Source organism: Anabrus simplex, chromosome 2 (assembly GCF_040414725.1).
Source record: "Anabrus simplex isolate iqAnaSimp1 chromosome 2, ASM4041472v1, whole genome shotgun sequence".
NCBI classification, from domain to species: domain Eukaryota; kingdom Metazoa; phylum Arthropoda; class Insecta; order Orthoptera; family Tettigoniidae; genus Anabrus; species Anabrus simplex.
This window is the reverse complement of record NC_090266.1, coordinates 409,491,523-409,517,244: the sequence shown is the minus strand read 5'-3', so window position 1 is coordinate 409,517,244 and position 25,722 is coordinate 409,491,523. Positions and strand designations below refer to the sequence as shown.

At 42.4% G+C, this 25,722-nt stretch overlaps 1 protein-coding gene across 1 annotated transcript in view; it reads right to left on the bottom strand.

Annotated features, from left to right (window-relative positions):
• LOC136863562 (CLIP domain-containing serine protease B4) overlaps nt 1–25,722 on the bottom strand; it is a 113,072-nt gene that overhangs the window by 14,352 nt on the left and 72,998 nt on the right. The window contains exon 6 of the mRNA XM_067139943.2: nt 7,419–7,526. Coding sequence (XP_066996044.2) covers nt 7,419–7,526 — 108 coding nt within the window. The remainder of the gene's footprint in view (nt 1–7,418; nt 7,527–25,722) is intronic.

The window sequence follows — 25,722 nt, the reverse complement described above, 5'->3', positions numbered from 1 at the left end:
CAGTTCTACTAAATTCGGTGTCGACATAGAAGATCAAATAGGCCGTAAGTAAGCGGTAATGCACACTGACTGAGCAAATGTCATGGGATAGCGGAGCACTGATATGCAGGTGAGTTGTCTGCACACCACACGCCCCCTGTGCCAGCGGCAGTTGTATAGAAGACCTTGTGAACAGTGGCTGTGCATGTGACAGGTGTAAAATGGAACGTCGTCGTGAGCTGACACCGTTCTAACGGGGTATGGTGGTCGTTGCCCGATGGATGGGAAGTGCGATTTCGGAAGTGGTGCGGGAATTCGGCTTCACACGATCAACCATGTCCAGGGTGTTTCGTGAATGGATGAATGCGGGTGTCACCGTCCACAACAGACGAACGACCGGCCGTCCAGCCACACTCGATGACCGTGACCGGCGACATGTGAGACGGATTGTCAGTAGTGACAGACGGGCAACCGTGCAACAAATCACGGCTCAATTCAACACAGGCCATGCTAGACACGTCTTCCACTGGACAATCCGTAGGAACATGGGTTCTTTGGGGTATGGGAGCCGGCGCCGCACACGGGTGCCACTGTTAACCCAACGTCATGGGGCACAACGACTCGCATTTGTCGCCAGTCACCAGGGATAGACACTGGAACAATGGCGTAACGTGATATGGTCGGACGAATCACAATTTCAACTGCATCATGCCGGTGGGAGGCACCGTGTATGGCGCAGACCTCATGAAGCGATGGATCCCGCCTGCCTCGAAGATGTGGTCCAGGGCGCTGGTGCCTTTTTTATGGTCTGGGGTGCATTTTCGTGGTATGGAATGGGCCCCCTAGTTGTTCTGGAAGAGACTTTGAATGGTACGCAGTATTTTGAGCTGCTTGGAGACCATCTCCATCCATTTTTGGCCTTCCAGCACCCAGACGGTTCTGCGGTGTATCAAGATGATAACGTCGCCCGGGAATGGTTCCAGGAACATGCAGCGGAGGTCCAACGACTGCCATGGCCACCCAGGAGCCCCGATATTAACCCTATCGAGCATATCTGGGATGTCCTGGAACACAGGCTCCGTGCCATGGATCCTGCACCCACGAACAGACCAGCATTGGCGGCTGCTCTGCAAACGATTTGGTGTCAGCTGCGTCCAGAGGACTACCAGGGACTTGTCGACTCACTTCCACTGCGTCTAGATGCAGTTCGCAGGGCCAGAGGAGGCCTCACACGCTATTAGGTGACTATCCCATGACATTTGCTAAGTCAGTTTAAATGAATCGGCGATGGCCAGTGCATGTCTTCTTCAACATACTAAATCTCGCTGGTTTATATGCTTATTCACTGTATAATACAACAGCTGGTAGTAAAATACCAAGGAGGGTATTCCTGATTCAGCTTGAAAACTATCTACCGCATTCTTACGTATCTTCTCGAAAATGGATGATTAGAAGTCCTCTCAACACCATCGTCGCTATCGGCTGCATTAATGACAGGGGAGCCATCGCAGGCAGTGCTATGGCGCCGTGTGCAAAGGGAACAGAACAGAGGAAAGGTGTGCAATATGTAGCAAAAAGGTCTGTGGTAAGTGCACTTCAAAGGTGACCAAACAATGAGAGAGAGAGAGTTCAGTGCGACAAGTCGAAAAGCAGAAAGTGACATTCGTGCAGGTATGTTTATTTATTTTTTTAAATTATTTATTTATTTATTATTTATATGGTTCATGTTTGTGGGTTACTGTAGTCACGTCCTAGTTCGTGAACCATGGGCAACGGCTGAGTGGCCTAGTAAGTGGTTCTAAGAGTCGGGATACCAGTTGCTATGGAATGGGAGTGGGCATCTCGGACATATTCTGAGTCCTGGCCCTCCTTGTGCTCAGGCGGCTAGGACTATACTATCCACCGGTGGTCCATAACCCGTTAGAGGAGAGATCCTCACTTGGACTATGTGCAAGTAGGGTAGCATCCTGCTTCATGAATCGACCGAGCTCAGAACATTTTCAGCAAGCCTCGGATCTATGGGAGTAACGGATTCCCTCTCCCATTTGACAGGCGAGGGACTCCTTGGAAACAACTTGGCGAACGAAATGGAATTCGATGGGGAGCTATCAATATTAATGGGGCTTATGGAAGAAAGAAAGTAGAACTGGCTGAGTCAGAAAAGAGGATGCATCTGGATGTGCTAGGAGTAAGTGATACTCGGGTAAGGGGAGATAACGAGGAAGAGATAGGAGATTATAAAGTGTACTTGACGGGTCTTAGAAAGGGAAGGGTAGAGTCTGGAGTAGGGCTTTTTATCAGGAATACCATTGCACGCAACATGTTTCGGTTAGGCACGTAAATGAGCGAATGATGTGGGTAGATTTGTTAGTTGGAGGAATTAGGACAAGAATTGTGTTCGTGTATTCACCATGTGAGGGTGTAGATCAGGATGAAGTTGACAAGTTTTATGAAGCACAGTGACATCGTGGTCAGGGTCAACAGCAAGGATAGAATAGTGCTAATGGGCGATTTCAATGCGAGAACTTGAGATGGTAGTTGTATATATTGTAAATAATATTGTATTCATCATACGCTAAATCAATAATAAATAATTCGAGAGTTGGGAATAGAACTGAAGGATACGAAAGGGTGATTGGTAAATGTGGGGAAGATATGGAAGCTAATGGGAATGGGAAGCGTTTGCTGGACTTGTGTGCTAGTATGGGTTTAGCTGTTACGAATACATTCTTCAAGCATAACGCTATTCACCGCTACACATGGGAGGCTAGGGGTACCAGATCCATTATAGACTATATCTTAACAGACTTCGAATTCAGGAAATCTGTTGGGAATGTACGAGTTTTCCGGGGATTTTTCGATTATACAGACCACTATCTGATCTGTAGTGAACTAAGTACTGTATCTGTAGGCCTAAGGTAGAGATAGTGAAATCTGTCTGCAAACGAATAAGGGTAGAAAATCTCCAGGACGAGGAAATTAGACGGATCTACATGGATATGATTAGTGAGAAGTTTCGAACAGTAGCCAGTAAGCAGGTTCAGGATATAGAGAGTGAATGGGTGGCATACAGGGATGCTGTAGTAGAAACAGCAAGGGAATGCCTAGGAACAACTGTGTGTAAAGATGGGAAAAGGCGAACATCTTGGTGGAATGATGAAGTGAGAGCAGCTTGTAAACGTAAAAAGAAGGCTTATCAGAAATGGCTCCAAACAGGGGCCGAGGCAAACAGGGAGTTGTATGTAGATGAAAGAAACAGAGCGAAACAAATTGTTGTTGAATCCAAAAAGAAGTCATGGGAAGATTTTGGTAACAACCTGGAAAGGCTAGGTCAAGCAGCAGGGAAACCTTTCTGGACAGTAATAAAGAATCTTAGGAAGGGAGGGAAAAAGGAAATGAACAGTGTTTTGAGTAATTCAGATGAACTCATAATAGATCACAGGGAATCACTGGAGAGGTGGAGGGAATATTTTGAACATCTTCTCAATGTAAAAGGATATCATCCTGGTGGTATTGTGAACAGCCAAGCTCATGGGGAGGAGGAATATGAAGTTGGTGAAATTATGCTTGAGGAAGTGGAAAGGATGGTAAATAAACTCCATTGTCATAAGGCAGCAGGAATAGATGAAATTAGACCTGAAATGGTGAAGTATAGTTGGAAGGCAGGGATGAAATGGCTTCATAGAGTAGTAAAATTAGCTTGGAATGTTGGTAAGGTACCTTCAGATTGGGCAAAAGCTGTAATTGCCCCTACCTATAAGCAAGGGAAGAGGAAGGATTGCAACAACTATCGAGGTATCTCACTGATGAGTATACCAGGCAAAGTATTCACTGGCATCTTGGAAGGGAGGGTGCGATCAGTCGTTGAAAGGAAGTTGGATGAAAACCAGTGTGGTTTCAGACCACAAAGAGGCTGTCAGGATCAGATTTTCAGTATGCGCCAGGTAATTGAAAAATGATACGAGAGGAATAGGCAGTTGTGTTTATGTTTCGTAGATCTAGAGAAAGCATATGACAGGGTACCGAGGGAAAAGATGTTCGTCATACTGGGAGACTATGGAATTAAAGTCAGATTATTAAAAGCAATCAAAGGCATTTATGTTGACAATTGGGCTTCAGTGAGAATTGATGGTAGAATGAGTTCTTGGTTCAGGGTACTTACAGGGGTTGGACAAGGCTGTAATCTTTCACCTTTGCTGTTTGTAGTTTACATGGATCGTCTGCTGAAAGGTATAAAATGGCAGGGAGGGATTCAATTAGGTGGAAATGTAGTAAGCAGTCTGGCCTATGCTGACGACTTGGTCTTAATGGCATATTGTGCCGAAAGCCTACAGTCTAATATCGTGGAACGTGAAAATAGGTGCAATGAGTATGGTATGAAAATTAGCCTCTCGAAGCCTAAATTGATGTCAGTAGATAAGAAATTCAACAGAATTGAATGTCAGATTTGTGATACAAAGCTAGAACAGGTCGATAATTTCAAGTATTTAGGTTGTGTGTTCTCCCAGGATGGTAATATAGTAAGTGAGATTGAATCAAGGTGTCGTAAAGCTAATGCAGTGAGCTCGCAGCTGCGATCAACAGTATTCTGTAAGAAGGAAGTCAGCTCCCAGACGAAACTATCTTTACATCGGTCTGTTTTCAGACCAACTTTGCTTTACGGGAGCGAAAGCTGGGTGGACTCAGGATATCTTATTCATAAGTTAGAAGTAACATACATGAAAGTAGCAAGAATGATTGCTGGTACAAACAGGTGGGAACAATGGCAGGAGGGCACTCGGAATGAGGAGATAAAGGCTAATTTAGGAATGAACTCTATGGATGAAGCTGTACGCATAAACCGGCTTCGGTGGTGGGGTCATATGAGGCGAATGGAGGAGGATAGGTTACCTAGGAGAATAATGGACTCTGCTATGGAGGGTAAGAGAAGTAAAGGTAGACCAATTCGACGATGGTTAGACTCGGTTTCTAACGATTTAAAGATAAGAGGTATAGAACTAAATGAGGCCACAACACTAGTTGCAAATCGAGGTTTGTGGCGACGTTTAGTATATTCACAGAGGCTTGCAGACTGAACGCTGAAAGGCATACCAGTCTATAATGATAATGTATGTATGTATGTTTATTATTTAATTATTTATTTATTTATTTATTTATTTATTTATTTATTTATTTATTTATTTATTTATTCATAATAGTGTTAACAACTCCTACAAAATCATAATTAATTTATTTATGGTCTATTATATTCCTGTACTTAATTCGAACTATTTCCTTGCACTAGTGTCCTAGAAAATGAATTTTGTGCACAACGGTACAGATGATCCTTTGGGTAAAGGTAAACATACTGAATGCTTGGTAAACGTAGTGTTAAGGTGAAAATCTAGGTAAAATACTTTTCACTTTATTCAATTGTTACATTCAAACTTAACTCTTTCAAAGGACCATACGTTCTCCATACACTGTTTTGAACAATTCAGCTTCTTTCCACACACTTGTACAAGAGGCCTAATGGCAGTGGATTTTAAATATTCTGTATTTCGATTGAGCAAACAGGTCTTCAGTTCTGTGTGATTCGTAATTTTGTGATCATATGCTATGGAACCTATACTTGCTCGTGGTAACCACTCGAATATGACGTTTTGCATCAATTATTCTTTGGACCCTAGTGGGAAACAGAAACCTGGCCGCCATAGTGAGAGGGTATTATCAACGTCACTGAGCTGTCACGTCCCTATCCTGTGTATTACGAGGGTTTTAATGTTAAACAATTGTGCTAATGATAATCGTTCAACGTGCGTTCTATCTGCTAATCGACGCCGGGATATCGATATTACGTCCAGCAGGAGATATTTAATGTACTGGAAGCAAGCGACAGGGAGTTGCCACATTTGAACACCTACAAATGCCACCGGCCTCCGCCAAGATCGAAGCCACCCTCTTTAGAATAATAGGGCAACGATTCTCTGCGCCACTGACATCGGCTGTAGGATGAGAGGAAACAAGGAGTGTGTCAACCAAAAGTTTGACGAATTAAATTCCCAGATTCTCCCGCAGTACTGCCACGTTGACGAAGACAATACGGCATTGCCGGATATTTCTAAAGGCTTGCGTGCTCAAATGACACTTAGAGCTATGCCAGTAGGAGCTACTGCTCCTAGCTGGGCCACCCAAGCTAGACAGGTCTAAGGCGATGAGCCAGACTAGGAGCAGTACCCTGGTCCTCCAAGGTTTAGTGTTGGGCATGGGGTCAACAACCCTACCCCGGATAAAATCACTTGTTACGGAACCAAAGGACATAGGAAACCGGACAGATGTAACGCATAAGCGACCCTAGCAGCGGAAACGGCACATGGATTAGTATTTCGTACCATGGAATGTAAGAATAGACCAGTAAAGGACGGTAGACCCTGGCGAATCAGGAATAATAAAGAAATCAGATAGCTGTATAATAAACCAGATTTAGTAGCAGAAATAAAGTGTAGTAGAATGCGATGGCTGGGACATGTAGAAAGAATGACAGAGAACATGCCGTAAAGAAAGTCTTCGATGGGAAAACAGAAGGACGTTGTATGAAGGGAAGGCCCAGGATCAGATGGTTGGAAAACGTGAAGGAGGATTTGAGAAGGATGGGAGTTAGAAGATAGAGAACTAAATAAGACAACAGAGAATAGTGGGTGGAGATTGTCCAGAAGGCCAAGGCCCCACAGGGGCTGTAGCCAAATCATGAATTTCATTCTGTAGCAGACTAGGAAATAGCATAGTTTGGAGTTCTAAGGATTAAATCCTGGCGCTAACATTAGCTTTCATTGATTAGTTTCCGTTGTTGCTTCAATCTTTACTTCATGCAAACGATGGAGAAGCTTCACCGTGAGATTCGAATCCATTCCTATCAGCGGCTATTCTGAAGTTGTTATATTACCTGAAAAATGTTGTAAAAACCTTATTTGAAGACCAAGGGTGCCTAGGTCAAATCTAGGTTCAGTTAGTTACAGTTCGACCATACTATTGTGTATGTAATCCGCAATACGAGCTTGCAAACAACCTTCTACACTCACAAGTGCGCGGCGCAGACCAAAACTGTACCACATATCTTATGTAGCCAACGGCCGTAGCCGTATTGAAACACCGGATCCCGTGAGATCTCCGAAGTTAAGCAATATTGGGCGTGGTCAGGAGTTGGATGGTTTACCAGAAGCTGTTGGTGGAGGGGGGGGAAGGGAATGGAGGAGCGGAAAGGAACTAGCCTACCTACCGCACGTAAACTCCGGCTCAGGAACACCTCTGCGGAGGTTCGGGCCTGCCTTCGGGCAGAATAACCCTTTAAAAAAATCTCTTATGTAAATCAACAAACAGTAACCATGAAAATGTATTTAAAAGAAAGAAATTTCGGATGCAGAAGAATCTACATTCAAGTAATAAGCTTGTAAGGAACTTACTTATATCATTAAGATTCCATCCTGCAAGGATGAGGTTCATGTTAGATTCCCAATGCAGTTTCTCAGCCGGGCTATCAGGCAAGGGTAGACATATCGGCTGGATGAAATCTGTAAAAGATACACTTTCAACAGACAGTGACAAAGTCATTTAAAGATACCTAAGAATTAATCTGAAAATAACACCCTTTGGAATATTACTGATCGTACCGAGATATAGAAATACTGGGTTGGCTGAAAAGTGTTTCCATCATCTAGCATTTTGTTTGTCAGAATAACAATGATACAAAATAATGCCTGTTTATTAAGTTATCTGCCCAGAGGCTGGCTGGATCCTCAAATAGGACTACTAAAAGTTATATGGTTATAGGGAAACAGCAAAAAAAGTATGGTGGCGCTAAAATGAGGAGTACGAGGCAAGATGGGAAGTGAAGTAGTTTGCCATTGTTTTCCTTACTGCACCAAAAGTGGTCTTGCAGCCCGATTTACCCTTCAGTAACACGTTTCATAACATTCAGATGCACTAGTTGTTCACCGAATGTCATTCCTCAGCACCACCTATTCCCCAGCAGCTTCTATATTGTCACAGTCATGGATGACAATGGGACTGCGTTGGAAGCTACACATTAGTTTGGCCTGTGCCAAAAGGTATATGCTAAGGTACTGCATCCATCAAGAAATAGCAACAGGTGGACAAAATAATGATTACTTCTAAAATACACAGAGCATCTGAAAATAGTAGCCTCCGTGGCTCAGGGGGCAGCGCGCCAGCCTCTCACCGCTGGGTTCCGTGGTGCATATCCTCGTCACTCCATGTAAGATTTGTGCTGGACAAAGTTTTCTCCCTGTCAACTTTCATTCCAGAAACACTCTCAAATATAATTTCATTTCATCTGTCATTCATTAATCACTGCCCCAGAGAAGTGCGACAGGCTTCGGCTAACAGCACAATCCTAATCCTCGCCGCTAGATGGGGCTTAATTCATTCCATTCCTGATCCGGTCGAATGACTTGAGACCGGTAGTGGATTTTCATTTTTTTTTTCACTTTCATCTGAAAATCAGAACTCTGCCACTTATAGATTTTGTTGGCTAGAGCAGTTCCTTTATTTAGTGGGCTAAAATTACCACACGGATGTTTGTGACAATCAAACTATTTTACGCGAAAAGATAATGCCATAGACTGGAATAAAACCAGTCAACAATTATATTCCACATAATTTCTGGGTTTCAGGTCGGGTTAATCTTCCTCGATGTGCTGGAAAATTTTCCTGCTCTAATACATCATAATTTCTATTGATTAAAGATAATAATAATAATAATAATAATAATAATAATAATAATAATAATAATAATAATAATAAACATAATAATGTTGTTGTTTGAGTCATATGTCCATAGACGGGTTTGATGCAGCCTCCATGCCACCCTACCCTGTGCTAACATTTCATTTCTACGTAAATATTGCATCCTACATCTGCTCTAATCTGCTTGTCATATTCATACCTTGGTCTACCCCTCCGCCTATTGCCATTCCTTGATGGATGCAGTATTTTTGTATTCATCTCTTGGCACAGGCCAGAGCAAAGTGTAGCTTCCACTGAAGTCCCAGTCTCATCCATGGCTGTGACAATATGGAAGCTGCTGGGGTATGGGTGATGCTGAGTAATGACAATCGGAGCACAAATAGTGTCCGAGTGTTATGAAAGGTGTTGCTCATAGGGTCAGTCGTGCTTCAGTGGCACATTCTGGCCCAGTGAGGAAAGCAATGGCAAACTACCTCACTCCTCATCTTGCCTAGTACGCCTCATTTGGGCTCTGCCGTTGGTTTTTGCGGTTTCCCTATAACTGCATAGCCTTTGGTGGTGCTATTTGAGAATCCAACCAGCCTCTGGGCTGATAACCTAACAGACAGACGGTCTACCCCTACAGTTCTTACCGCCTAACTTCCTTCAAAAACAAAATGAAAAAGACCTGGGTGTCTTAAGATGTGTCCAATCATTCTATCACTTCTTCTCTCCAAATTTAGCCAAATCGATCTCCTCTCATCAATTCGATTCAGTACCTCCTCATTCGTGATTCGATCTATCCATCTCACCTTCAGCATTCTTCTGTAACACCACATTTCAAAAGATTCTATTCTCTTTCTTTCTGAGCTACTTATCGTCTATGTTTCACTTCCATACAATGCCGCACTGCAGATGAACGTGTTCAGAAACATCCTTCTAATTCCTATATCAATGTTGGGAGTGAGCAAATTTATTTTCTTAAGAAAGCTCTTCCTTTCTTGTGCTAGTCTGCATTTTATGTCCTCCTTACTTCTGCCATCGTTAGTTATTTTACTACCCAAGTAACAACATTCATCTACTTCCTTAAGACTTCATTTCCTACTCTAATACTTCCTGCATCGCCTGCCTTCGTTCGACTGCACTCCATTACAATTTCTTCGACTTGTTTATTGTCATCTTGTACTCCTTCCCCAAGACTTCGTCCATACCATTAAGCAACCTCTCGAGATTTTCTCCAGTCTCAGACAAAATAACAATAACATCGGAAAAACTCAAGATTTTAATTACCTCTTCTTGGATTGTGATTCCCTTTCCAAATTCCTCTTTGATTTCATTTACTGCATCTTCGATATAAACACTGAAACGTAGAGGGAACAAACCGCAATCTTGCCTCACACATTTCTGGATTGATGCTCCTTTGTCAAAGCCCTCTATTCTTATCACTGCAGATTGATTTATATTCAGATTGTAGATAATTCTTCGTTCTCTGTTTCTGATCCTAGTCACCTTCAGAATCTTAAATAGCTTGGTCCAATTAACATTATCGAATGCCTTTTCTAGATCTACGAACGTCATGGATGTCCTCCTTAATTCAATCATCAAAGATCAGACGTAAAGTCAGGATTGCTTCACTTGCTCCTACCTTTCTTCTGAAGCCAAATTGATCTTCTCGCAACTCAGCTTCAACTTGTCTTTCTATTCTTCTGTAAATAATACGTGTTAAAATTTTTCAAGCATGAAATACTAAACTAATGTTGCGGTAGTTTTCACACTTGTCAGCACCGGCTTTCTTGGGAAAAGATATAACAACATTCTACCGAAAATCGGATGGGACTTCTCCTGTCTCATACATCTTACACACTAGATGGAATAACCTTGCCATACTGGTTCCTCCTGAGGTAGTCAGTAAATCAGAAGGAATGTCATCAATTCCAGGTGCCTTGTTCCTATTTAGGTCACTCACAGCTCTGTCAGACTCTGGCCTCAAAATTGGGTCTCCTATTTCATCAGCATCAACAGCCTCTTCTTGCTCCAGATCTACATCTTTACCTTGATACAACTGTTGGATATGTTCCTGCCATATTTCTGCTTAGTCTTCCTTCCCTAGAAGTGGCTTTCCATTTGATCTCTTAATATTTATACACCAAGATTCCTTTTTCCAAAGGTTTCCTTGATTTCCCTGTATGCAGCATCTAACATTCCTATGACCATACAACCTTCAACATCCTTGTACTTATCCTTCAGCCAATCATCCTTAGCTATCTCGCACTTTCTATCCACTTCGTTTTTTAATCGCCTGTATTCTTTTCTGCCCTCCTCATTTCTAGCATTCCTGTATCTTCGTCGTTCATCAATCAGGTCTAGTATCTCCTGAGTTATCCACGATTCTTAGTTGATATTTTCTTGCTTCCTAACATTTCTTCTGCAGCCCTACTCACCACATTTTACATGACTATCGACACTTTCTCCCTTGTGTTCACTTCACTTCAGCCTTTTCATTTAGTCTTCATGCAACATTTTCCTTGAAACACTCCCTCACAGTTTTTTCTTTCAAACTTGTCTAGATCCTATATCCTTGTATTCCTTTCTTTCAATTCCTTCAAATTCAGATGGCATTTCATGGCTAACAGGTTGTGGTCTGCGTCCACGTGTGATCCTGAGAAAGTTTTGCAAACCATCATCCGGTTTCTGAATCTCTGCCTAATCATAATTAAGTCTATTTGATACCTTCCAGTGTTTCCAAGTCTCGTCCACGTGTACAGCCGTCGTTTGTCGTGTTTGAACCAGGTATTGGCAAGGACTAAATTATGATCAGTGCAGAATTCACCAGCCGACTTCCTCCTTCGTTCTTTTGTCCTAGTCCGAATTCTCCTACTGTATTACCTTGTCTTCCTTGGCCTACCACTGCATTCCAGTATCCCATCACAATGAGGTTCTCGTCACCTTTTACATATTGTATTAAATCGTCTATCTCTTCATATATTCTTTCGATTTCCTCATCATCCCCTGATCTAGTAGGCATACAGTCCTGCACTATTGTGCTGGCATTGGTTTGGTATCTATCTTGACCATAATAATTATTTCACTATGCTGGTCGTAGTAGTTTACCGGCTGCCGTATTTTCTTATTCATGATTAAATCAACTCCTGCATTTCTCCCTTTTGATTTTGTTTTGATAATTCTGTAGTCCCTTGACCTAACATCCTGCTCTTCCAGCCAACGTACCCCACTTATACCGACTACATCTAACTTTAGTCTATCTATGTCCCTTTTCAGATTCTCTAACCTACCACAACGTTACATAGTCTTAACATTCCACGCTCGACTCGCAGAATGTCAGTATCCATCTTCCTGATGATCGGGCTCTCTCGTGTAGTCCCCACCCGGAGATCTGAATATGGGATCTCCGGAATATTTTACCCGGGAGGAAGCCATCATCAGTACATCATTCATGCAGGGAGGGCTGCATGCCCTCGGGAGTTAGCTACGGCTGTAGCTTACCGTTGCCATCAGCCGTGTAGCAGTATCAACACAGCTAAACCATGTTGAGTATTATTACAATGCCATATCAGTCAATCATCTAGACTGCCGCCCTAGCAACTTCCAAAATGCCGCTACTCCAGTTTCGATGAACCATTCGTTAGTCAGGTCTCTCAACAGGTACCCATCCGATATGGTTGCACCTGCGGCTCGGCTATCTGCTTCACTGGGACGGGCAAGCATCCCTACCGCGGCAAGGTCACATGGTTCGCAGGGGAGGTACGAGTAAATGGTCACCAACAATGCCGACCTAAGTACTGACACTAAACTGATGCTGAAATGTGCGCACTACTGTTGCGTGAGTGTTTTCTCCCACCCTCCTTCACTCAGTCGCCTGCCATTGGACTCCAAGTTTAAATGGTGAGGTTGGCGGCGATCAGAGCTTCAGACGCCATATATCTCTCGGCTTCTCTCCCCTTGCTATTTGCTGCGCCATACGCTAGGTGCGTATCAGGCATTTCTTCGTTTGTGTACCGAACTGGAGCCATTCTGACCAATTTATACCGCAAACTTAGTAACACCGAGCTCTATAGCTGCAGTCGCTTAACTGCGGGCAGTATCCAGTAATCGGGAGATAGTGGGTTCGAACACCTTTCCTATCCCATCGTCGCCATAAGCCCTATCTATGTCGGTGCGACGTAAAGCAAAAAAATCTTAGTAGCCAATATGGACAGAACAGCCTACTGGGACTGGGAATGGACAGAGCTAAACGAAGGAGAAACTTGTGTTTTCGCGCGGGGCATTTATAATTCCACTTCTCCTCCCTTCCCAAAGCACAACGGTGGGCAGTGGTTTGCCGTCTGGCACAACAAATATGGTGAGTTTGTCGATATGAATCGCGCGCCTGAAAGCAACAAAGTAGCCTGATTATCACGAAAGCAAAACTTTTCTGGGCCAATCGGATTGTGCCATCATTTTTTACATAACACGAAGAACATCCCTGATATTTTTGTCGGTATAATTTAGATACACGCTGTATTTGCTATTCGTTTTACGTCGCACCAACACAGGATTGCTTTATGGCGACGATGGATAAGGAAATTACTAGGATTCGGAAGGAAGTAACCGTGGCTTTAATTAAGGTGCAATATTCGGGAGATAGTAGGTTCGAACCCCACTGTCGGCAGCCCTGAAAATGGTTTACCGTGGTTTCCCATTTTCACACCAGGCAAATGCTGGGGCTGTACCTTAATTAAGGCCATGGCCGCTTCCTTCCCTCTCCTAGCCCTTCCCTGTCCCATCGTCGCCAAAAGACCTATCTGTGTCGGCGCGACGTAAAGCCCCTAGCAAAAAAAAAAAAAAAATTAAGGTGCACACCGAGCGAGTTGGCCTTGCGGTTAGAGGTGCGCAGCTGTGTGCTTGAATTCGAAAGATAGTGGGTTCGAACCCCACTGTTGCCATCCCTGAAGATGGTTTACCGTGGTTTCCCATTTCCAAACCAGGCAAATGCTGGGGCTGTACCTTAATTAAGGCCACGGAAGCTTCATTCCCACTCCTACGCCTTTACTATCCCATTGCCGCCACAAGACCTGTCTGTGTCGGTGTGACGTAAAGGCAATTATTAAAATAATTACCGAGAATGTATTTTTTTTGTAATCAAGATTAACATGTATGTATAGCTAACAGAACCTACACGTCCGTGAGAGGCCGATAGTTGGCGATGTCACTGACTTCCGTCTGAATTCTCGTTGATGTGTGCAAGCAGCAATCGTGGCATACTCTGGTGTGCAGTCTGAATGAGCAGAACGTACCAAGAGCTGGCCAAATACCTAACCGTAAAGTGCTAAACGGCGGGCGCTGTGAAACGCGTGCTTTAATAAGTAACGGTGGAATTTCCTGGAGAAATATTAAAGTTACAAAGAAAATCTGTATGGCTATCTTTGTAGATAATGAATTATACACTTAAGAAAATGGAAATTGCAACACCATGAAGGCATTGGTCATTTGTGTTGATTTTCAAGATATGGAACGATGCCATGTAGGTATGTAAACGATAAAATGTTTCAGACCCATTGGATTGTTGCTACAGGTCTCCCCACGTGATTGGTCGCGGAGGAATCAACACAAGTATACGGACTCTGGTGTAGCGTAGTTGACTTGCAATCTGTGCAGTGAAGTGTTCCCGGTCAAACATGCCTCGGCGACAGAGAAGTGTACGCTATCAACAACTGTCGCCGTTTGAGAAGGCTCGGATAATTGGGCTGTGTGAGGCTGGATTATCGCTAAGGACTGTCACTGCACGTGTTGGCCGACAGGCATCTACGGTACAACGTGTATGGCAGCAGTGGTACCCACACTCGTAGACCTGGCACAGGCCCAGCGCAACGGACAACTGTGAGAGAGGAACGCCACATCATTCGGATGGCCCGGATGGAACCCCATGCAACAGCAGCGCAAATTCGCTCAGCTGTGGAATTCGCTCAGCTGTGGCACCCCACGTTACACAACAAACAGTTGGTAATCGCCTGCGTGCAGCTGGCTTACGAGCCCGTGTCCCTGCAGAAGGTGTTCCATTGACCCCACAACAGCGACGTGTAAGGCTGGCCTGGTATCGAGAAAGATCGACGTGGGTCGACGAATGGCGTAGGGTCGTCTTTAGTGATGAATCGCGCTTCTGTCTTGCCCGCAGTGATCGCCGGAATCTTGTGCGCCGACGTACCGGGGAGAGGGGCCGCCCAGATCTTACTGTCGAGAGGCACACTGGCCCAACACCAAGCTTTATGGTCTGGTGAGCTATTGGTTTTAATGTAAAATCACAATTAGTGCTTGTTGAGGGCACTATGACTGCTCGACAGTACGTTGATAGGGTACTCAATCCAGTGGTTGTCTCTATGATGGCGAACATTGCTAATGGGGTGTTTCAGCAGGACAATGCCCGGTTTCACACTGCACGCATCACCAGAGAAGCTCTCCACGACATCACAACCTTAGAATGGCCCGCCAGATCCCCAGACCTCAGTCCTATTGAGCATGTGTGGGACATGATGGGTTGACAACTGGCCAACCGTCCTCAGCCACCCACAACTCTGGAACAACTGACCCGTGCAGTGCAGCAAGCATGGGCCACAATTCCTCAGGAAGCGATCCAGGGCCTTACTGACTCCATGCCTCGATGAATTCATCAATGTATTGCAGCTCGTGGTGGGCACATCCTGTATTGATTGTTGTCCAAACTTGCGGTCAGAGGGACCTGAAAGTGTAATCATCGAATCACAACTGAACACTCAACCTGCATGTTCAATTGCAGCAATGTAGCACCACTCCTTCCAGGTGTTGCAATTTCCATTTTCTTCAGTGTAATTACACGTGTTGGGCTTTATTTGGTGATAGGGCTAACCACTTGCCCATCCTTTTGGTTTTTAGCGGATAAAACGAGAGCAATGGTGGCCATTTAGAATCCAAGTTTTCATTATAGCGTGTTATTGCATTTCAGTGTTCAGTCTCTAATCCTATTTACCTTCATTATTCTCTGCTTACAAGCCATCACTGTGTTGTCATACGTTCCTACGACTGTCTTAAAAGCATTAAATATCTCTTCTACTCATCGCCTCCTAGTTTTTCCTATGTTCTGTTGTACAATGCGGGAGAGTTCATTATTCTTCTAGGTAACCTATCCTAATCAATTTGCTTCACGTTAGCCAACCATCAAGGACGGTTCACATGCTCATCTAATGTCCAATGTCTTCATTCCTAACCTATTCTTTATCTCTTCATCGCGAATATTTCCTTACCGTCGCCCCACCAGTTTATGCCAGCGATAATGTTGCTACTTTCATGTTATCACCGTCAGGAATGTATAAGTAGGGCCCGGACTTTTAAAAAATGCATATGCGCAAATGGAAATGCATATTTTGAACGTTAGTGCATATTTTGAGCATTAGTGCATATACAGACATATTTTTTCTTATGTCTGATCGATTATCTATGATTTCCCAACGAATCCAAAATCTAATGAACTCGGTATGCTGTACATCGCTTGGCAACATGAGAAGCCTTCCCTGATCAAGGAAAAAGCTTCCAGTGACGCAATACAAGCAAGTAGACGGATAATGACGCTTTCCACAATAGCTATTTCCTACTTTCTGACATTCTTTTCCCCTTCTCCTTACAGTAGCCTCCCGAGGTTTGCTTAAAATGTCCGTCCATCTGTTAACTTGCTCTTCGTCTACTGCAGTGTTTCACCAGGTTAAACTGTAAAAATGCCTAAAGATTTTGCTAGAAGAATGTCCCGAGCAGTCATTGCCAGTGTTCAAGTATTATCCACTTACATCCGTCGACGTAGAACGATGATTTTCAGCGTACAAATTAATTCTGGCCGACAACAGAAATTTATTGACTCCTCAAAACATTGAAAAACTGTTTAAACCTACTGACATGCATCATTTTGCAAGGAATTAAATATGTTTGTCAATTTAACACTTAGTTAAAATTAAATAATGCGTCTGGTAAGTGTATTTTATTTTATTTTTAGTGCATATTTTCGCGCATATTTACAACATTTTTAGTGCATTTTCGCATGCATATTTTCAGAGTTTTCAGTGCATATGAATCCGGGCCCTATGTATAAGATACCTGCGATACACTGAGCTTTGTCAGCCGTGTAGCAAATTCGGCAATGGTGCAATAGACCAGTGGAAGAATAATATTTTATTTATGACCGGCCGAGTGAGAGAGTGTTCGAAGCCCACTGTCGGCAGACTTGAAGATGGTTTTCCGTGGTTTACCGTTTTTACACCAGCCAAATATATCTTAATTAAGGCTACGGCCGCTTCCTTCCCTCTCCTAGCCATTTCCTATCCCATCGTCAGCATAAGTACTATCTGTGTCGATGCGACGTAAAGCTACTTGAAAAGAAAACATTTCATTTGTGAATTTACTTCCTCCGTAAGAATTCCGGTGATCGTAACTGTTCATTCACTGCATTATATTTTGCTGCACCTCGTATCAACTTCCTTCACTATATTAGACCCCAACTAGAGTATGGTTCCAGTGTATGGGACCCTCACCAGGATTACCTGATTCAAGAACTGGAAAAAATCCAAAGAAAAGCAGCTCGATTTGTTCTGGGTGATTTCCGACAAAAGAGTAGCGTTACAAAAATGTTGCAATGTTTGGGTTGGGAAGAATTGAGAGAAAGAAGAAGAGCTGCTCGACTAAGTGGTATGTTCCGAGCTGTCAGCGGAGAGATGGCGTGGAATGACATTAGTAGACGAATAGGTTTGAATGGCGTCTATAAAAGTAGGAAAGATCACAATATGAAGATAAAGTTGGAATTCAAGAGGACAAACTGGGGCAGATATTCATTTATAGGAAGGGGAGTTAGGGATTGGAATAACTTACCAAGGGAGATGTTCAATAAATTTCCAATTTCTTTGGAATCATTTCGGAAAAGGCTAGGAAAGCAACAGATAGGGAATCTGCCACCTGGGCGACTGTCGTAAATGCAGATCAGTACTGATTGATTAGAACAACAACATAGCCATGATTAAGCACTGAATCATCTGTGATCCACGAAGATTAGCAACATCGGGCGTAGTCAATACTACTGGTCGGTGAATGGCTGCTGTTGGCTTGAGGAGGAGCGAAACACCATCGCACAGGTAATATACTCTGGCATAGGAAATTTGATATCTTGTTGTAGGCGACATAATCAGTGCCTCGAGCTATGTCCATGTTCGAGCAAGTCAGTACGCTTCATTATTTTCTCTCTACTGACATCCAAAGGGAATACTAGTTCTTAGTTCTTGAAATGGACTATTTGATCCTGTTTCGTATTTCCTAGCTGACATTAGACTATCTTTTATAAGTAGGCCTACTATATTTCCAATCGGCGTGACTTTTGTTTTAGAAATTCTGATTTTCATATCATTCAGTCTGCAGTAGCTATTTATTGTCATGTTCCAAATTATCGGCATAAACATAAGCCGAACTGTTCGCAGTACGAGATCTCTACCCGACTGAAACTCTCCATGCCTTGTAACATCGTTCACTATGAACCATGAACACGATAACAATAGTCTATTGACCATAAACAATTAGGTCAAAAGATTAGAGTTTTGACTGACCTGTGAACAAAGAACTAGTTCAATTATCAATTCTAACCGCAACCTGACTGCTTGGTTCCTCATTGCTTAGGGTAACCAACCTGATTTAATACTGTATAATGTACTCTCAGTATGGCCAACGTAATATATTAGTTCCGGTTTCACACGAAATATTAAATACTGTTTTACTTCAAATAATAATCGCTTTCTTGGCTGAATGGTCAACTTTGAGGCCTTCGGTTCAGAGGGGCCCGGATTCGATTCCCGGTGGAGTTGAGAAGGTTCAGCCGCGACTTGACTTGAGGACTGGGTATCTGTGTTTGTCCCGATACAGATCTCTTCATATATACACAACACACTCACTACCAACCACCACTACCAAACTCAATAATGACAACCTCTCTCTGTAGAGGGTTAGAGTAAGGAGGGCTTACGACCGTAAAACAATGTCAAGTCTGCAGTACATGTGCAGCGCAGTTCGCACCCGCGGCCTCGCAAGGTGTGAGTGAAGAAAAAGGTGAAGTGGTGTTTTAAATAATATTTTTTAGAATATCCTATACAGTATTTCGTGAAATTAAAAAAAAAAAAAAACCTGACGCTACAGCCCGGATGGCCCTTGACCTACCAACCGATCGCTACTCAGCTCAAGGCCAGCAGATTACGAAGTTTTATGTGGTAAGTGTGACGAATCCTCTTGGCCGTTATCCTTGATTTTCTAGATTGGGGCCGCAATCTCACCGTCAAATAGTTTCCCCAATGCTTTCACGTAGGCCGAGTGGATCTCGAACAATCTCTAACCTGGCCGTAAATCGATCCCACACTTCTGCTTAGGGCTAATCAGATGGAAAATGAATAGAACTAACTTGAGTCAAACATCCCTATGATGTTGCTCACAGTCCGCCTCTGTGGTGTAGTGGTTAGCGTGATTAGCTGCCATCGACGGAGGCCCGGGTTCGATTCCCGCCTCTGCCACGAAATTTGAAAAGTGGTAAGAGGGCTGGAAGGGAGTCCACTCAGCCTCGGGAGGTCAACTGAGTAGAGACGGGTTCGATTCCCACTTCAGCCATACTCGAAATGGTTTTCCGTGGTTTCCCACTTCTCCTCCAGTCAAATACCGGGATGGTACCTAACTTAAAGCCACGGCCACTTCCTTCCCCCTTCCTTGTCTACCCATTCCAATCTTCCCATCCCCCACAATCCAGTGCTCTACCGTCTGAGCCACTCAGCCCGGCGAGATGGTATCTTGTTAATATTTATACCAATTCAAAACCTGCGACGTATTATACATATCAGTATCGTAACTAACTGGCATATTGTTTGCTCTGATCATCACGTCTTTTAATTCACTTGATTAACGTGGGTGGGATTGTTTTTCCAGTTGTATTTTTTACTAATTAACTTGTACTAAGGTATTACCGCATATACATTCAGAAATTGAACAAATTCTCACCTAGGTGGCAGCGGTTCGAATCCCGCCCAATGCAAGTGGAATAATTAAAACAATGCTATAAAAAGCCACACCCCTCTGATTCGGATTCCACTCAAAACTGAAGATCCCGTTACTATAATCACGGTATCAACAGTCACATAAAACAGGGAGCTTGCTTGCTCTTGGAAAGAACCCAGAAAATGTCACACTCGGGCCTCCGAAAGTTGATTTTTCTATCTTTTCACATAAGAGGTCTGAGCGCACGGTTATAATGACAGATCATTTTGTTTCCATTCACTAACGGATAAAAGTCAATACACTTGGCTTCCCTTTTAAGTAATGTTTATTTATTGCGTGACGACTGTGCTTTGTACAACGAAGCTCATTTCTTCATCTACCCAAGGTCTCATTGATGTCTCCTGTTTCAGTGGCTCTGAAGAGTTCCACGACATCTAATGACGTCAAACTGAAGAGGAGTTCCAGTTGGTATGCGGTACACAACAAATTATGAAACATCCAACATAACTCAATAATGTTTGTCTTTGAATCCAGAAACTGGAATTCATAATACCATCTAAAAGTATAAGACTTTGCGCATCATAATCATCACTGAAGTGCACTTCGTCCAAGTGACGCTTGAGAGTATTCGGCTGGTACTGGGAAGAAAGTGGAGGTGATCTGTACGTAAGGATCTTTCCGAGATTCACATGAAACTGAAGAGAGAAACCACGCCAAAACACCCCTGAGATCACTGAGAGTGGACCGACCTCAGAGGCAGAGACGGTTATTTGTTGTCATTTTGTTCCCAGGAAATTGGGTTCGATCCTGGACGAAGTCAGTTTCGTTTAAGAGGTTGGCAAAACACGCTCCAGCAGTATCATGCAGTAATACGTTTTCTCCAAGTTGCCTCACGTGAAGGATCTCCTCAATGCACTGTCGAGTAGTGAACGATCCTTTGTGAATGATCAGGAGATTGCTTTTCCCGTCAAGCCTTTACCATAAGAGATCCACTTACATAAGCAACGGTAGATTGTACAGCTGTCGAATGAAATTGCTATCCGCATCTTCTAGAGACTCGCAGACGACCATCTAAACGATATAACGGTAACGGGATTCATCCGTAAACAGCACAGAACGTCAGTGTCTTAGCTCCCAGTGCAGACACGACGTCGTCCATCCAGTACAGGTACTTGAGTGGGTCGGCGAGATCTCGAAGCCTGTTTCTGACTGATTGGCAATTAATTCGTACTCCAGAAGTCTGTTATAGGCCCACCCGTAATGCTCGTGCTGTACATCTTTTTACAATTTGCTTTACGTCGCACCGACGCAAATAGGCCTCACGGTGACGATGGGATTGGGAAGGGCTATGCATGGGAAGGAAGCGACCGTGGCCCTAATTAAGGTACAGTATTTGCCTGTTCCTAAAATGGGAAACCACGGTTTTCCGTGGCTGCTGACAGAGGGATACGAACCCACTATACGTCACCCAAACCGCGCAGCCACTTGATTGGCGATCGTGCTGTACCTTGGTAGTTCTAACAGGACAAATCTGCGTCGTTGGTTCCTAGCGCGTTAATTAAAGTGTTGTCTGGCGCCCTGGCGAGTTGTTTCCAAATCCAAGGCAGAATTGTTTTATGCGCCTACAGTCTCTCCGAATCCGATAATAAAAGCTTACACCAAACCAAACCCTATAGTACAAGAGCCCCGGAGGGCCATGGCCTACCAAGTGACAGCTGCTCAGCCCGAAGGCATGCAGGTTACGAGGTGTCATGTGGTCAACACGACGAATCCTCACGGCCCTTATTCCTGGCTTTCTAAACCAAGGCCGCAACCCCACCGTCAGATAGCTTTTCTAGACTGAGTGGACCTCGAACCAGCCCTCAGATCAGGTTAAAATCCCTGATTTGGAAGGGAATGGAACCCTGGGCCTTCGGGTAAGAGGCAGGCACGCGGGGACGGCATACCTCCTCCAGTTTTATATTTTCAACCTGGCATTCAGTTCTTACATCACTTCAGTCTAGGAAAAGCTTACTCCAAGATGTTAAACTGCACGCTTTCAGCACAATCTGCCATTAAGGCCAAGTCGTCGGCATAGGCCAAACTGCCTTCTACCTTTCCATCTAAGATAATCCCTCACTGCCAATTTATAACTTTCAGCACCTCTCCATATAAACTATTGTACCCGCTCAAAGCCTGAGTTCCAACCAGCATTTATCTCAGGGAGTGTTACGGTCCGAATCTATCGCAACTAATAAACAATAAAAAATTATATTTTGAGATATAAGATCTCAAACTAAATGTAAGGGCGCCATCCAATCAGTACTACAGGGTTGAACGGGACACTCTAATCTTTAACTTTAAGGCTCATCATAAAACACACAAATTATATATCTATTCAGATCAAAGGGAAATTATGAAGGCTCCATCCTAGGGATGGGGACGGATATTTAAACGGTCACCAAGGGTTTACTATTCTACAAGAACAAGAACCTGGAACTGTTTCCTTGCAAATGCTAAAGGAGCATTTTATTTAAGTAAACAAATTAATTTTTACACACAATCAAAATCTGTTGATCCTTGATTTGCCGGTAATTTGGCAAATTATTCCTGAAAAATGATTACATAATATTTATTACTTTTGACCACCCTTCCATTTGGGTGGTGGAACCGTTGATATCTGAAGGTATCAGATTTACCTTCGTTAACACCATGACCATATTTGGTCGTGGACCAATTACCTGTTGGCTAAGTAGGCGCGATCACATGGACCATGTTATCGCCTCCACTTTGATTGAGATGAGACCAAGCCGGGAAACTACAAACTCTCCCCGGGTTCCTAACCAAGATAATGCTAATCGTTAGTTGAAGGAAACGACAAAGCGACTCTAACCTAATGGTCCAGATGTAGGGATTTGCCTTCATTTTACAACTATTAACTTAACTTATTATTCACAACAACTTGACATTATTACGTTAATTCGCCAGCTGACTTCCCTAGTATCATTCATCATCGGCCTCCAAAATAATAAAAAATAAAAATATTAACAAAATATTATTATTATTATTATTATTATTATTATTATTATCAACATTATTATTAATAGTGTAAATCGTGATTATCGTAACCCGTAATCATCCTCGCTATAATACTTCAACTTCTCGCTCTTATTATGCTCATCAAAAAAATAAAAATAAAAAAGTAGCTTCCTTTTTATTCTTCTTCTCCTTCTTCAAATATTCTCATTATTATTATTATTATTATTATTATTATTATTATTAGTTAAAAATCTCAAATTTTTCATTTCAACTCCCAACATCATCATTATGTCCAAAAATATAAAAAGTAAATTCTTCTTCTTCCAAAAAGTAGCTTCTTTTTTTTATACTTCAAATATTATTATTAAAGTGGTTTGAAAATTTCAATATTTTCAATTCAATTCCCACCATCATTATTGTGTTCATAAATAAAAATGAAAAAATTCTTCTTCTTCTTCTTCAAATATTTATTATTATTATTATTATTATTATTATTATTATTATTATTATTATTATTATTATTATTATTATTATTATTATTATTAATTTAAAAAATAATTTTGCTTGTTACACGGTAGTCCACTCTTAATATGTTTAACGCATAACCCCTTTTACAATTCCGATTTATTTTGGCACTAATCAATCCAGACATGATTTACTTGGAATATTATTATTGTTAATATTCTTATGTTTCGAGAATCTTTATTTTTATTCCCCATCTTTATAATTTAGTCACATACGTTCTCTCCCAAACAGAAATCACCAAGATCCGAATTCACATCGGTCGGGACATAATAGTGTTCGAACCCGCAACCTTATTTTCGTACTGTCGTTAATTCATGGAGACCACATGCTCCTAAGACAATTCTCAAATCCCATAACACCTCGCAGTTGGGCAAATACCTCCAATCTCTGCAAGTGTTAAATTATTCCTTCCTTTTCCATTTTGAAGTCCATTTATCCATCGGAACTCTTCAAAACATTTTCATTAATTAACCCTCGGTGTGTGGACTCTCTTCTGCCACTCATATCACCGGTATAGAAATACAACCTCTATGCAGGCCTTAAGATCCATCTATTTCTTCATCAACATCAGTACAATTCACTTTTATTTCGGGCCGGATTCCTGTCCCACAAAACTCCAAATCTCAACTTTTGGCTCAAATCACTCTGGGCCTCCAACATAGGGTGACCATATTATCAAAATGCCTATCTCGTTTCTACCAAATTTTATTTATGATTATTATGGAGTCCAAAAACGTTAAATCAACAATTAGTGTTAAAATCGGATTCACTGTCCAAATAAAATATTCATGCCACATAATATCTCCACATTTAAATTACTTTAATTTGCAATCATTCTATCCAACTAGGCCCGTGCCTTTATTCTCAAAGATTATTATTAAACACGCCTTTACACATCACCCAATATTCATTTATTACTCCGACACTTCTACAGATTATTATTTTGTCCACTGGCGAACTTCGCGATATTTACAAACACATCAATTGACTTCATTCCGTCCCACAACAATTTAAATCACTTGGCAACCCTACCTCTGGATTATCTTAACAACATGCCTTAATATCTATGAAACATCCGATAACAGAAGAACACTTTGGAAGCACTTCTAAATGAATATTAACATTATCTTTACGTGAAACGTGCTCCATATCATATAAAACAACTCAAGCACTTGAATGAACAAATAAACACTACTCTACTCTATTTAATAATCAAAATTATGATGAGTGCTTGATCTAATTATGTACATATTAATTTGTCCCTTTGTCTATCTTTGAATTTATACGAGCCGGAAACGGCTCGTTTCACAATTAAGTTACATGATAAATTAATATGATTTCCTCCCCCTAACGATAGCAATCTACAAATATCTCAAAAGGTTACTCATCTCTGCCTTGTAGTCTGCTAAAACCGGACAAGGAGCCTAGCCCCTCCGGTTTTTAGCACTGCATTTTACTGGTATTCATGCCAGCTTGAAGAATTAATCCTTGACCCTTTTCAACTTTACACATTTTGAATAAAAACAAATAAAATAAGTGTTGCACTCTGGAATAATTTCCACCCTAAATTCTACTCATAAATTTTACACTCTCGGCCTTGTATCTAGCCCACTTAATGTAGATATGCATTCTTCATTCCTTTCCCGGACACTAGGAACATGGGATACCTCGGGATCCCCTTTACAACGGCCCGGGCGCGCACTTGAATTTCCGTCACGCGTTCACACAGCTGACCAGGTATCAGTTTATAATCGACTGTTTACTAGGTGAAATACATCAAACACTCGTGATCGTTCTCACGTAACGTACTTCCTAATCTGTTGGTAAAATCTCACACTCCGTAAGTTATGCTTTACTGAGTCCTGTAACTATTTGAAACACTTCATACTAGTATACTGCTCAAGACTGTAATATGAGCTACATCACGTTATGAATCACTGTACTATGTAACAATATAATACTTCGAACCCTACTCCACGAGTAAGTACACACACGCACCCCTGGCGTAATCACGGCTCGAATAAATGATCAGAAGTTGTCACGCACCCCAGGCGTGGTATCAGCTCGAACGCTTTGTCAAAAGTAGTTGTCAGTCCTTGTCCACGACCTCATATTCATACGTGTATCCCTTCTCTTCCGAGTTCACCGGAGTTCGTCTTGGGACGCGCAGTCCCGATATCTTCATACGACAATTTGCGGTTCGGCCCTTGGCTTAAATATGATATCCAATGATGTAATTATGTTCTCAAAGGCTCTACACCAATTCTCAACTATTATCGTTCGCTGGTAAGTGATATATTTGCGAATTTAGCTGCTGTATCCTGGCTCGGGATTTCGCGCTATATTGTGGCGTCCTTTGCCTCCAGCCAATCATCGGATAGCATTCATTAATTCTCAGAATTACACCATGCAATCTCCCGCAATTATTAACTTTTTATAAGTTTT